General features: G+C 40.2%; 1 protein-coding gene across 5 annotated transcripts in view; it reads right to left on the reverse strand.

Moving 5' to 3' along the window:
* Positions 1-512: 512 nt before the first annotated feature.
* TRIP13 (thyroid hormone receptor interactor 13) overlaps positions 513-12,119 on the reverse strand; it is a 186,248-nt gene continuing 174,641 nt past the window's right edge. For 2 of the 5 annotated variants that reach the window (XM_088445698.1, XM_088445697.1), the window contains exons 14-15: positions 8,812-8,895; positions 514-776 (exon numbers count right to left, since the gene is read on the reverse strand). In XM_088445698.1, coding sequence (XP_088301824.1) covers positions 741-776; positions 8,812-8,895 — 120 coding nt within the window. In that variant the 3' untranslated portion in view covers positions 514-740. Of the gene's footprint in view, positions 777-8,802; positions 8,896-12,119 lie in introns of those variants that run through there. The other 3 variants (XM_088445702.1, XM_088445701.1, XM_088445699.1) reach the window with 3 other exon arrangements.

The raw sequence follows: 12,119 nt of genomic DNA on the forward strand, positions 1-12,119 counted from the left end.
CAAAGCATCATACTGCCACCACTGGCTTCGCATTTTTACTATAGTGCATCCTGGTACAATCTATTCCCCAGGTAATCTATGCACAGACACCAGGCTGTCCACATGATGTAAAAAAAATAAACTAAAAAAATGATCAGACCAGGCCGTCTTCTTCCATTGCTCCATAGTCTAGTTCTGACACGTACGTGCCCATTGTAGGCTCTTTTAGCAGAGGACAGGGGTTAGAATGGTCACTCTCTCCGGTATGAGGCTACGTAGCCCCATACACAGGTTCACTGGTTGTCATTCCTTGGACCACTTTTGGTAGGCATTTTCTTGATTTAAAAAGTAAATATATATATATATATATATATATATATATACACACACACACACACAGTCAGGTCCATAAATATTGGGACATTGACAGAATTTTCATATTTTGGCCTCTATTCACCACCACAATGGCTTTGAAATGAAACAAACAAGATGTGCTTTAACTGCAGACTTTCAGATTTAATTTGAGGGTAATTACATCCAAATCAGGTGAACAGTGTAGGAATTACAACGGTTTCTATATGTGCCTCCCACTTTTTAAGGGGCCAAAAGTAATGGGACTATCAACTCAAAAGCTATTTCATGGACAAGTTATTTCCCAAAAGGTCTGCACCAACCCTGCAATATGCTTATTGTGCTCTCTAGGATTTGGTTGTTTTTAATTATCTCCGTGTGGTTTTCTATTTTCTGCAATACCAAAGTCTTCAACAATGTACCATGTTTTCTGATGTCTGTATGACCTGCGGGAGAAAAACACTATATAAATAAAATTATTATTATTATTAATGTAAGGAATAAACGCTGCAAGTCTGTTACTATAAATTCATCAGACATTTCGGTTTATTTTTAAACCTTTATCAAGAATAATATACAGGGGTTTATTTAATAATCTGCTTATAAAAGTAGCCACTTCACAGCGTGTTTAAGCTTAAAATTTCAATGAAAACATTGATTTTTTTTTTATAAATGTTGGGTTTAAACACTGCCCATTTTTGGAAATAAACACCACCCACTGATGAATAGCCATTCACTTAATCAACAGTGTCCCAAAACCCTGAGCGATTACCCAAAGATTTCAAATTTGGAACCATCAGTCCATAAGACCTCCTTCCAGTCTTCAATAGTTTACTGGTAGTGCCTCATGACCCAGACAAGCATATTTCTTATTGCTGTAGAACAGCTGTAAGCTCTTTAAACTCTTATAACTCTAATGTAAATTATTTTTCACTTTCCCCTAACCATCCATGTATTTTGTGTTTTCTCATTTGGTGTAGTATGGTCTTTTTATTTATAATTTTCAACCCTGTTAATGTCTTGCGGTTTGTTAATTACTGAAAACTAGAGATGAGCAGGTCCGGTTCCCTGAGAATCTAACCCACCCGAACTTGCAGATCCGACTTGGGTTTTCCTGCCTGACGGATCTCAAAGCGAGGCAAAACATCATCACCCCACTATGTTGGATTCTCGCGGGTTTTGGATTGTATAAAAGTCCCTCCCCCCACGGTGATCGTCGCCATTTGCTTGCTGAGTCCCGGGCTGTGCTTCATCCAAGAGGGGCTGCTGTGTCCATCTAAGGGTAGTGGCTTCTGTCTCTATCCAGGGTCTGCTCTGTCCATCCAAGGGGGCCAAGTGTATAAGAAAAAATAGAAGCTAATATAATAATTAATAAAACAATATATTATATTTTTTTTGTGCTGTACCCCAGTGTACTATATTTTTTTTTTTTTTTTTTTACTTTGATGCTGCCTGTCAGACCGCAGTGTAATATTCATACACGTATTGTTTGTCACACTAAGTGAAAAACACAGTGTATTTGCAAAAAATATTGTGACAGTTAGTGGAAAACGCAGTGTATTCGTAAAAAAATATTGTGACTGTGTGGAAAATAGTTAGAGAGAGATGGGAGACCTGCGCTACAATTTTATGGGTTATGTGTAGGGTTCTGTGCCTGCTGCTGGTCTCTATATGGGAACCCAACCCAATCTCAAGTGTAAGTTATATTGGTGGAGATCAGCACTACACCTAAATGATATGCAGGGTACTTATGTATAGAAATAGGTATTTTTATTAGTAAAGATGCAGGCAAAGGACCTATTAGGTCAGTTATAAGTACAGTGCACAATAGTAGTGGTAGTAGTATGGTGGGTGGTATGCAGATACCGGTAGTTAGTGCAATAAACACAATAGGTGGTATTATGCGGATAGTTAGTGCAACAAGTAGGAGGATGTTTGCACTGGTCCTAGTTTAGTTGGGATATGTTTGACCAAAAAAGTCTTGCACACAAATGTAGGTCCGGTGTACAGCACCAGTAGATGTGGTCAAGCTGGTGTGTATATGTGTCCTTATATGCGTGGTATATCAGTATGTGTCTGGTGGAGAGGCATCCCATATCCCCCAGGTGCACATACTTACCCTCGACATCCTTTGTTGTTCACCTCCAGGTGAGCGGTATCCTCTTCTCCGTCCTCGTCACAGTCTCCGGTCTTCTGCTCTGCTATTGCTGTCAGTGCATGTGTAGGAGACACGCGCTGGCTGGGATGCAGCTTCTTCACCGGCGTCCTGCGAGACTTCCGGGTTATTGCACTTTCGTGAGAGCTCGCAGTACTCGAGGCTCAGCAGTCGCTCGCGGTGGCTCGACTCGGCGCCGCAAGGAAACATAGAGGGGGTGGAGGCCCGGTGGATAGGGGATGAGTAGGTGTGGTAGCGAGTTCCTTCCAACGCGTATCGGCTGATGAGCCTTCCTCAGGGAAAATGTAGTGTATTCGTAAAAAATTGTGATACTAAGTGGAAACGCAGTGTATTCGTAAAAAATATTGCGACACTGTAAGTGGTAGCACAGTGTGTTATTCTAAAGGTGCCCATCCACTGAAAGACTTGAAAACAACTGCACGATTACAACATTGTAATCGTGCAGTCATTTGTTAGTCTGTAATGTGCCTATACTATACGTGAAGTTGTTCAGTGTAGGCACATCAATCATCAGCAAACATGCTGAACCTGACATTTTCGTTAGGCTGTCCAGCATGTGTGCCCGATGATAGATGTCTAAACCAGTGGTTCTCAAACTCGGCCCTCAGGACCCCAAACAGTTCACTTTTTCCAGGTCACTTAATTGGAGCACAGGTGAACTCATTACTCACTGACACATTTTAAAAAGATCCACAGGTGGAGTTATTTCACTTGTGATTCTGTGAGGAGACCTGGAAAACATGCACTGTTGGGGGTCCTGAGGACTGAGTTTGAGAACCTGTGGTCTAAACGACCAGCGGGAGCGCGTATCGCTGGTCGTTTTAGACATTTTTCTTATTGATTTGCAAACGGTTTATGAACGATTGAACGTTATCGTTCAATTTAATAGTCTAGTGGATGGGCACATTTATTCATAAAAAAATCTTGTGACACTAAGTGGAAACTTCACAATTTTCCAATTTAATAACAAAATTAGCAATAAAATTTTTTTTACTTTTCACTTCTTTCCTCAGTCATGAATAAATGATTAGTCTACACGCCGACTACAAGACCACAACAAAGTGCTAAATAATGTGCATAATATATTAAACATAATGACATCACAAACGCCTCAGCTGAGGTTCACATAAACATATTTTCAAAAGGTGAAAATAGAGGATATGGTTTAAAAAAATGGAATAAAGCAGCTAAAACTGCATTTTCTGATTATAGTGTCCCTACCCATGGCCGCTCTACCCGAATTTCAGTGAGTCAGAAGGGCAACTCCATGCAACCGTATTCCAGAGTGCAGCTGCTCCTCCTGTAGCCCAGTCAGAAGATGTGTAGGGGATGTGATGATATGGACTAAAATGGAGCTCACATCCACTAAAGTGGGCAATGAATCCCCAATCTAACAGGGAGTGCAGCTGTAATTTATACACAATACAGGATGACGATAAAGGCTTGGGTGCTGGTATAATCTGGGTGATGTATACATCATCTTCTTCAAACAATATTAATTTGTTCCCCCTGGAATCCACCATTACAGATGCCTCTGTCATTTTTGCACGTAATTGAGGGTGAAGGTCTTTATCGTAGAATTTGAAGTTAATTTTGATAGACATCATCTTTTCCACAATTTGGGGAAGTAGTCTCATAGGCCGATCACTGACAAGGTTCCCAGCTGTGCTAAAAACTCTTTCTGAGTACACACTGGAGCGTGGGCAGCTCAAGTAAAGCTAAGCCAGTTTGTGCAAGGACCTCCAAATTACCTTTTTTTTCCTGCCAGTAGTCAGACAGACTGTTTGACATGCCTATTTGGATGCTATCATTAACATTTTTAAATAGTCCTCAACCATTAGTGAATGGTGACTGTATCGTATGGAGTCACGGTAGAGGTGTCATTAATTGTAGGCAATTCTGCCCAGACCAGATGTCAAAACTTGGTTGTATTGACTCAACTGTATCACCAGTGGTTGTTTTGAAAGTTTATTTTTTTTCTCAGCAGATGTACTTGCTGGAGAAACTGAAGGAGAAGCCATCGCTGCATCACGTGCCACTTGAGCTGACAATTTGCTTAACCAAAAGCTCTTTACATCTCTTCAGATCCCTTCTGGGATGAAAATCAACTCCCAGCAGCAGCAGGCATGGCGCTCAAGGATTCTCAAGAAAGACAACGTAAGAATTAAACTTTAAATCTTGCATTTGCTCTGTTCTGCTTGTCCGCCTGTGCTCGTTAAGTGGACAGAGTACAACAGCAGTTTGGAGGCCATTAACTATGGTTTTTTTTTTATTGTCCCTGTACAAGTTGGTAAATAATCCTTTGCAAAGATTCCACTTGAAAAGCATTTAACTGTCAAATGTTTTGGAAAGCACTACAAAAAGTCTTCCTGGTCCCCTTCTGGGATAAAAATCCACTCCCAGCAGCAGCAGGCATGGCGCTCAAGGATTATTCTGGGGCAAGGACTGATGTAAATGAGTAAAATATTTTTGTTAATGCCTCACCTCCCCTTCTTTTTTTACTTTGGAGTCAAAAAATTAAATGAAATTTACTACCAATCAACCCTTCCTGTCCCTGCCTTCAACTACATACATACTCAAACACCTTCAGGCCTCTTGAATAATAAAAACATTTGTTTCCTGATGTGCCATGTTGGAAGTTGAACTGCCACGTGTTTGTGCCGCCCACTGCTGCCACTTAGCTAGCTTGGTGCAAATGTTGGGCCTAAACTGGATGAAAACAATATAGTGAGCTGGTCAAAATTGACTGGAAACAAGTGAAAATAAATGTTATTGAGGTTAATAATAGTGTAGGAACAAACAAAGGCCTACATTATGTGATTTTAGTTGTTTTTATGATTTTTTTTTTTTTTTTTTTTAGAAGAAACACAGATCCCAAACCAAAAAACAAAACAGGCGAGGGCGGTTTGGCAAAACCAATCCAGATCCAAATCAAGGAGAGATACAGATCCAAAACACGGGGTTCAGCGCACATCTCTACTGAAAACTCAATGAAGAAAGTTTACACTAAAAGTGACGTCTCACATGCGCCAGACATTTCCCGCTTTCTACTAGAGACTGTTGGTAGGTCCCTCTGGTTGTCTGGATCAGTGGGGTCATGGTAATTAATCCTCCGCAGTCTTAAGGATTATGTGGAGGTTGAGCCCTACTCCACCTTCTGTCAAGAGTTTATAAATATATGTAACTTAAAATATGTTGTGCCACAATCATAATATATCATTTAATTATAATCTATTATCATAAACTGCAATATTCTCTAAAGATGGGCTAATGTTTCAATTCCTAAGAATTAAAAAAGTGATCACCACTTTGTATGTTGATCCCCTAATTGCTGTTTTAAGCTGACCTTTTTGTCTCACTCATTTAAAGCAATATTTGCTACTTTCTCTTCTTTACACAGGACCTAATCCGTAATTTCGTACTTAATGTTATACTTGTTCTATGACAGAGTAATAGTTATGAGATCAAGGGAGTCTCACAGAGACAAAATTAGAACTAATTGAGCCCAATATAGCAAACCAAAACCTTTCATAAAGCTTACATATTAAACGTGTATATGGTGATAACAGAATACCTTCTTCTGAAAGAAAATTCCACTATTCTCTTCTTATCCAATCTGGCAAAGTTAGCAAACATAAATTGGACATTGAAATGTGTAGAAATATTTAATGCCAAAGTTGTGTATGCAGAAGTTAGTTGCTTGATCAGAGCTGAAATATATATATATATATATATATATATATATATATACACACACACACACACAGTCAGGTGCATAAATATTGGGACATTGAAAGAATTTTCATATTTTAGCCTCTATTCACCACCACAATGGCTTTGAAATTAAACAAACTGCTTTAACTGCAGACTTTCAGATTTAATTTGAGAGTAATTACATCCAAATCAGGTGAACGGTGTAGGAATTACAACGGTTTCTATATGTGCCTTCCTCGTCTGGGTACTCCAAAAAGCAATCAAAGGACACGATTAATGGTGCAAAAAACGGAATATGTATTCAATCAGAGTCAACGTTTCAGGGCTCACACTCTTTCGTCAGGACACACATATAAATTACATATGTAATTGCATCATTAATCGTGTCCTTTGAGTGCCATTTTTCTTTTGGAGACTATTTGGATAACACTACAGACACCAGGATGTATATGAGAGTGCCGGCAGATTTGAAAATTATATATATATATATATATATATATATATATATATATATATATATATACACACACACACATATACACACTCTTTGAAGGGGACACTCTAACATCAGGGGGTGCTCCTTTAAAGGCCCAAAGCCCAAAATATACAAGTTCCAGAAAAAAGGCACTCCCCACTTGCTATGCAAAAACTAAATTCTTCTGTTTATTTCATCATATAGTCATGTCAGTCGACGTTTCGGTCCCTCAGGACCTTTATCAAGACTCACCAAACCAAGACAGTACAGCAACCACCATAGAATCATACCACCCATTCACTTGAGCCTTTTTAAATACCCCAAATAATTGTCACTACCACACACCTGTGCTTCCTGGCCGCAAAACCGGAAGTAACTCACTGCACTTCGTAACAGCCTGAATATTACACCCACTAGACGGTGGAAATCCTGTGTCACATAAAACGTCGACTGAACTATGAATATATGTTGAAATAAACAGAAGAATTTTGTTTTTGCATAGCAAGTGGTGAGTGTTGTCCTGAGGAAGGGGTGAACTACACCTCAAAACGTCGACCTAATAAATTTTTCTCTGGTGAGGGTACTTTTTTCACTAGACTCCGAGTGCCGCCTACACATTGTTGATATAGTAAGCTGGGGGTGCTGTCCTCCTTGGAGGGCACCGGAGCAAGCTAGGGCTGTATGCCCAATTACACGGAGTGTAGGAGTGCTGTATTGGAGATAAGATGTGTGTGTGTGTATGTATGTATGTATATATATATATATATATATATATATATATATACACACACACACACATACATACACGGTAAAGATTATTTTACACAATTTATACATTTATATTAAAAAAAAAAAAAAAAAAAAACCCACACATACCAGGCTTTGGGGTCTAGTAATACTCAGGTCTCCAACAATGTCAACCTAGCAGCAGTATGAATGAACTTAATGCTTTGCCAGGTTAGTGTGCAAAAAAATGCACAAGCAACAGGAAGCACAGTCTTGGCCTCCCAGTGCCACTTTCACAAAAATAATGTCAGTTTATAGAGAAAAAATATTTAAATTAAAAAGCTTAATGTTAATTAACTACAATGCCCAGTGCCTGAAATTGCTATTGCCAGCTGCAAGGCTTACAGTATTAAAAGACTTGATAATAGGCTAGAGTTTGTCTTCACCTCTAAAGCTGGGTACACACTAGACAATATGCCCCCCAATATCGGGCGGTCAGTCCCTGGATAATGCACAGAGTACCTATTGCACGGTTGTGCTGCGCTGGGAACACACATTGGCAAGTGTTTGCCCAGCTTTGCAATCATCTCTTAGGTGAGCTGAACAGTTAAAGATTGATTGGATCAAAGTTTCTCTAAGGAGAAGTGCTTGGTATGCTGACTAAACTGAATTAGATCACTTGACTACAATATACCACCCATGGGGATCAATTCTGTGTCTTGGTCTACTTGGTCTTATACTGTATAACACAAAGAAAAGTCTACTGATAGTTGGGAAATGGATAGGACATAAGTAATATGGAAATTTACTAATGTCACTCAGCCTACCAACGTTTGTTTAACCAGGCAGCTGTTCTCAATTGTAAGTAGCGTTCATTAATATTAAATAACTAGCTTGCAGGACTTGACTGCACAACATGCAAGGCATAATGATACCAAGTAGAGATCCCAACGGCCAGTCAGATTGTACTTGTTAAAAAAAAAAAATTATATATATATGTGTATTAATAAAAAAAAGTGTCATTAATGGGTAGTTTTGTTATATAATATGAAAAAGTAAAAATATGTTAATTTAAATTAAAAAGTTTTTTTTTTTTTATAGCAGTTAATGCACATATTTATCACTTCCCTTCATGAAAATTTTGCTCCTTCCTGATTAGCTCCCAAAGGGCTATAATCCTTTGTATAGGAAAGGGGTATTGCTTAAGCTAATCAGCCATAAGATCCAGAATGAAGCAGAAATACACAAAGAAAAATATAAAAAAACAAGAATATATTGCAAAAAATAAAATCATAGTATTGAAATAGTATTTTTTTTATACAATAAAAAAAACACTGAAAGAACAAAGTTTTGAATATCTTCAAAGGAACATTCCAATTGTTTAAACGACCTCAAGTGCTTTTCTTTCTTCAAACTGTTTGTCCACTGCCAGTGAAAGGGCTTGGAGGAATTTTTCAATAGTAACTGTAGAAGACTTAGAAGAAGCAAAGAATAAAACAAAACCATTAGGTTGATGCCAAGTTTTACATACACAGACATATACAATTTTCGTGTATATATTTCTCTCCCTCCAATATTTACTGTATACAATCTCCATAGAATGGCAATAAAGCCAAAATTAGGGCACTCACCGCTTGTCTATAAAGAAAATCTTTAAAATTTTGTTTATTCTCAAGTTAGACCATATGATATATATCTATGCTAATAAGAGTTCAAAGAGGGACTTGCACATTAAAAAAAAAAAATTTCTTCAAAATACACTAACTATATCCTGGCTAAGGTTACATCAGTATGCTCTTTGGTTGCATGCTGAACGGATGTCTTTTATGAATTTGTCTTGACTAAGACCCTCCGGGGCCGAAACGTCGATATAGCTTTGGATCAATAAAATTGGATTTTCTTTAAAGACAAGCGGTGAGTGCGATAATTTTGGCTTTATTGCCATTCTATGGACTGTATAATTGGAATGACATTGGTCTTTTCCTTAATGGAGCACCCTGCATAAAGTGACATTTGGGAGATGTGTGCAGATAATTTTAATAATATCTATATATATCTATAATATGGGCACAGTCGTGCACTTATATTATTTAGGCTGAATCTAAAAAAACGTAATTCTCCCAGAGAACTCCCGAAGGGTTGCATGTTGTTTAAGGGGCTACACACCTCAAAAGCTATTGGAGGTAGCGAGCTGAAATTTGGCATGGGCTGGTAGAACTGTCGCTCGGTACTGTATGCCAAATTTCAGGGCTAAAGTTCCAACTGTCAGTTTTTTCTGACACTCAATTAGGACCACTTTTCTGTTGTTCTCTATGGGGGATTTTTGGGAAGGCAAAACTCAGGGTAGGGGGCGAATTTAGACTTTGGGTTTGTTTTATTAGGTAGCTATTGTTCCAGGGTAGGTGCTTTTGGGGTTTAGGTATTTGAGAAAGTTAAAATTTTTAAACTATTACCTCACGAATCCGCCATTCTAGAGATAGGAAGTTTCAACTTGTTGCGCAAACTAAGTAGGAGCCTCCAGTGGGTGTGTACTCACCGTGACTTCACTTGGGTGCACCAAGATGACTGGCCAGTGCAAGTGTCAGCGGTGGTGGGCTTGGGGGAAGAAAGCAGCCGCCAACTACAGCCGGGACGCGGGGGGAGGGGTTAGCGGCCATTTGCTGCGGCCGGGAAGTGGGGACTGTAGCGGGCATTAGCGGCGGCGGTGCGGGCTGTATAAACACAGAAGCAGGAACGGTATCAGAGAGACCCATCTGCGCTTCTGTGTTTAAAGAAGAAAACCTGTGTAGAAATAAAACATGGCATGACCCCCCCCCCCAAAAAAAACAACAACAAACAAAAAAAAACAACCAGCACCGGGCTTTGGAGACCCAGTACTGGTTGTGCTAAATACAGGAGACAAACGACCCATATCAGCGCAACCAGCACTGGGCTTTGAGCTGGTGCTGGTTTTGGAAATACAGGGGGAAAAAAATGCGTAGGGTCCCGCTGTATTTACCAGAACCAGCACTGGACCCTTTCTAGCGTGGGGTTAATGCCACAGCAAGGGAACCCCTTTCATCAGCCCCCAGCTGAAGCATCACCCCTGACCACTAGTCAGCCTAGGCCAGGGATCCCTGGGGAGCACCACAATAAAAGGGTCCCCCTCTACAGGGCACCCAAGGCCCAGGCTGATAGCTGATGTAAAGTGTGGTGCAAGTAAACAGTTAAAATATTGTATTTTGCTGTGGAACTACGTGCTGGTGTTTGGAGAACCACGAGTACCAGCATGTGGGGCATTACGGGCCCGCTGGTACCTGTAGTTCCATTACTTTTGGCCCCTTAAAAAGTGGGAGGCACATATAGAAACCGTTGTAATTCCTACACCATTCATCTGATTTGGATGTAATTACCCTCAAATTAAATCTGAAAGTCTGCAGTTAAAGCACATCTTGTTTGTTTCATTTCAAAGCCATTGTGGTGGTGAATAGAGGCCAAAATATTAAAATTCTGTCAATGTCCCAATATTTATGCACCTGACTGTATATATACACACACACACACACACATACACATATACACAGTATATATGCACACACAATACTGTGCAAAAGTTTTAGGCAGGTGTGGAAAAAATGGTGCAAACGCTTTCAAAAATAGAAGTGTTGATTTATTTTTATAAATTAACAAAATGCAATTAAGTAAATGAAGAGAACTGAAATCTAAATCAAATCAATATTTGGTGTGACCACCCTTTGCCTTCAAAACAGCATCAATTATTTTAGGTACAATTGCACAAAGTTAGGGATTTTGTAGGATCATAGTCAGCTGTATGATTAACCAATCATACCAAACAGGCGATAGCGATCTTAATTTTCATATGTAGGTTGAAGCTGTCATTACCTGAAACATAAACAGCTGTGTAGGAGGCTTAAAACTGGGTGAGGAACAGCCAAACTCTGCTACAAAAGGTGAGGTTGTGGAAGACTCTCATATCACAGGTCATACACCATGGCAAGTTTGAGCATAGCAACAAGACACAAGTGTTAAGGCTTAGGTCAGACAATAGGGTAGTCCCACAACAGCCTTGAGGGCTGGTATACCATGGATTGATGTGGCAGTGTAGCAACCTTGAGGGCTGGAAGTGACTTGGTTGGCTGTGGCTTGTGGGCCAGTAAGATGCGATGCGGCCATGGCTGGTTTTGGGTTGAAGGCCAATAAATTGAGATGCGGCCTCTGGGCCGGTAGCAGCCTTGAGGGCTGGAAAACCTTGGCTTGATGCAGCCTCTGGGCCGAAATATCAGTCACTGAGTGGAGTAGCAGCCTTGAGGGCTGAAAGACTCGGCAAGAAGATGCTGAGGTGCGCTTAGTGCCGCTGGGATGACACCAGCGGTAGTACACAAGACTGCGCACACAGGACGCTGAGGTGCACTTGGTCCCGCCGGGATGACACTAGTGGCAGTACACCAGATCGTGTACTCTGATGTGCGCACTCCGGACACTGAGTGAGGTCTATGCCGTCTGGATGACACAAACGACAGGAACAATGAAGCTGACTGGATACAGGTAACTCGACTGAATACAGGAGACCACACTAGAACAGGAAAAACGTGAAATGCTATCACTGGCATCGGAGCAGCGATCACAGGAGGTCATGGACACAGGAGCCAATCCGGACTGTTCCCAGAATTATATACAGGAGGTAGGTGGAGCTTCACC

Source organism: Taudactylus pleione, unplaced genomic scaffold, assembly GCF_031769625.1.
Source record: "Taudactylus pleione unplaced genomic scaffold, aTauple2 ptg000386l, whole genome shotgun sequence".
Lineage (NCBI taxonomy): Eukaryota > Metazoa > Chordata > Amphibia > Anura > Myobatrachidae > Taudactylus > Taudactylus pleione.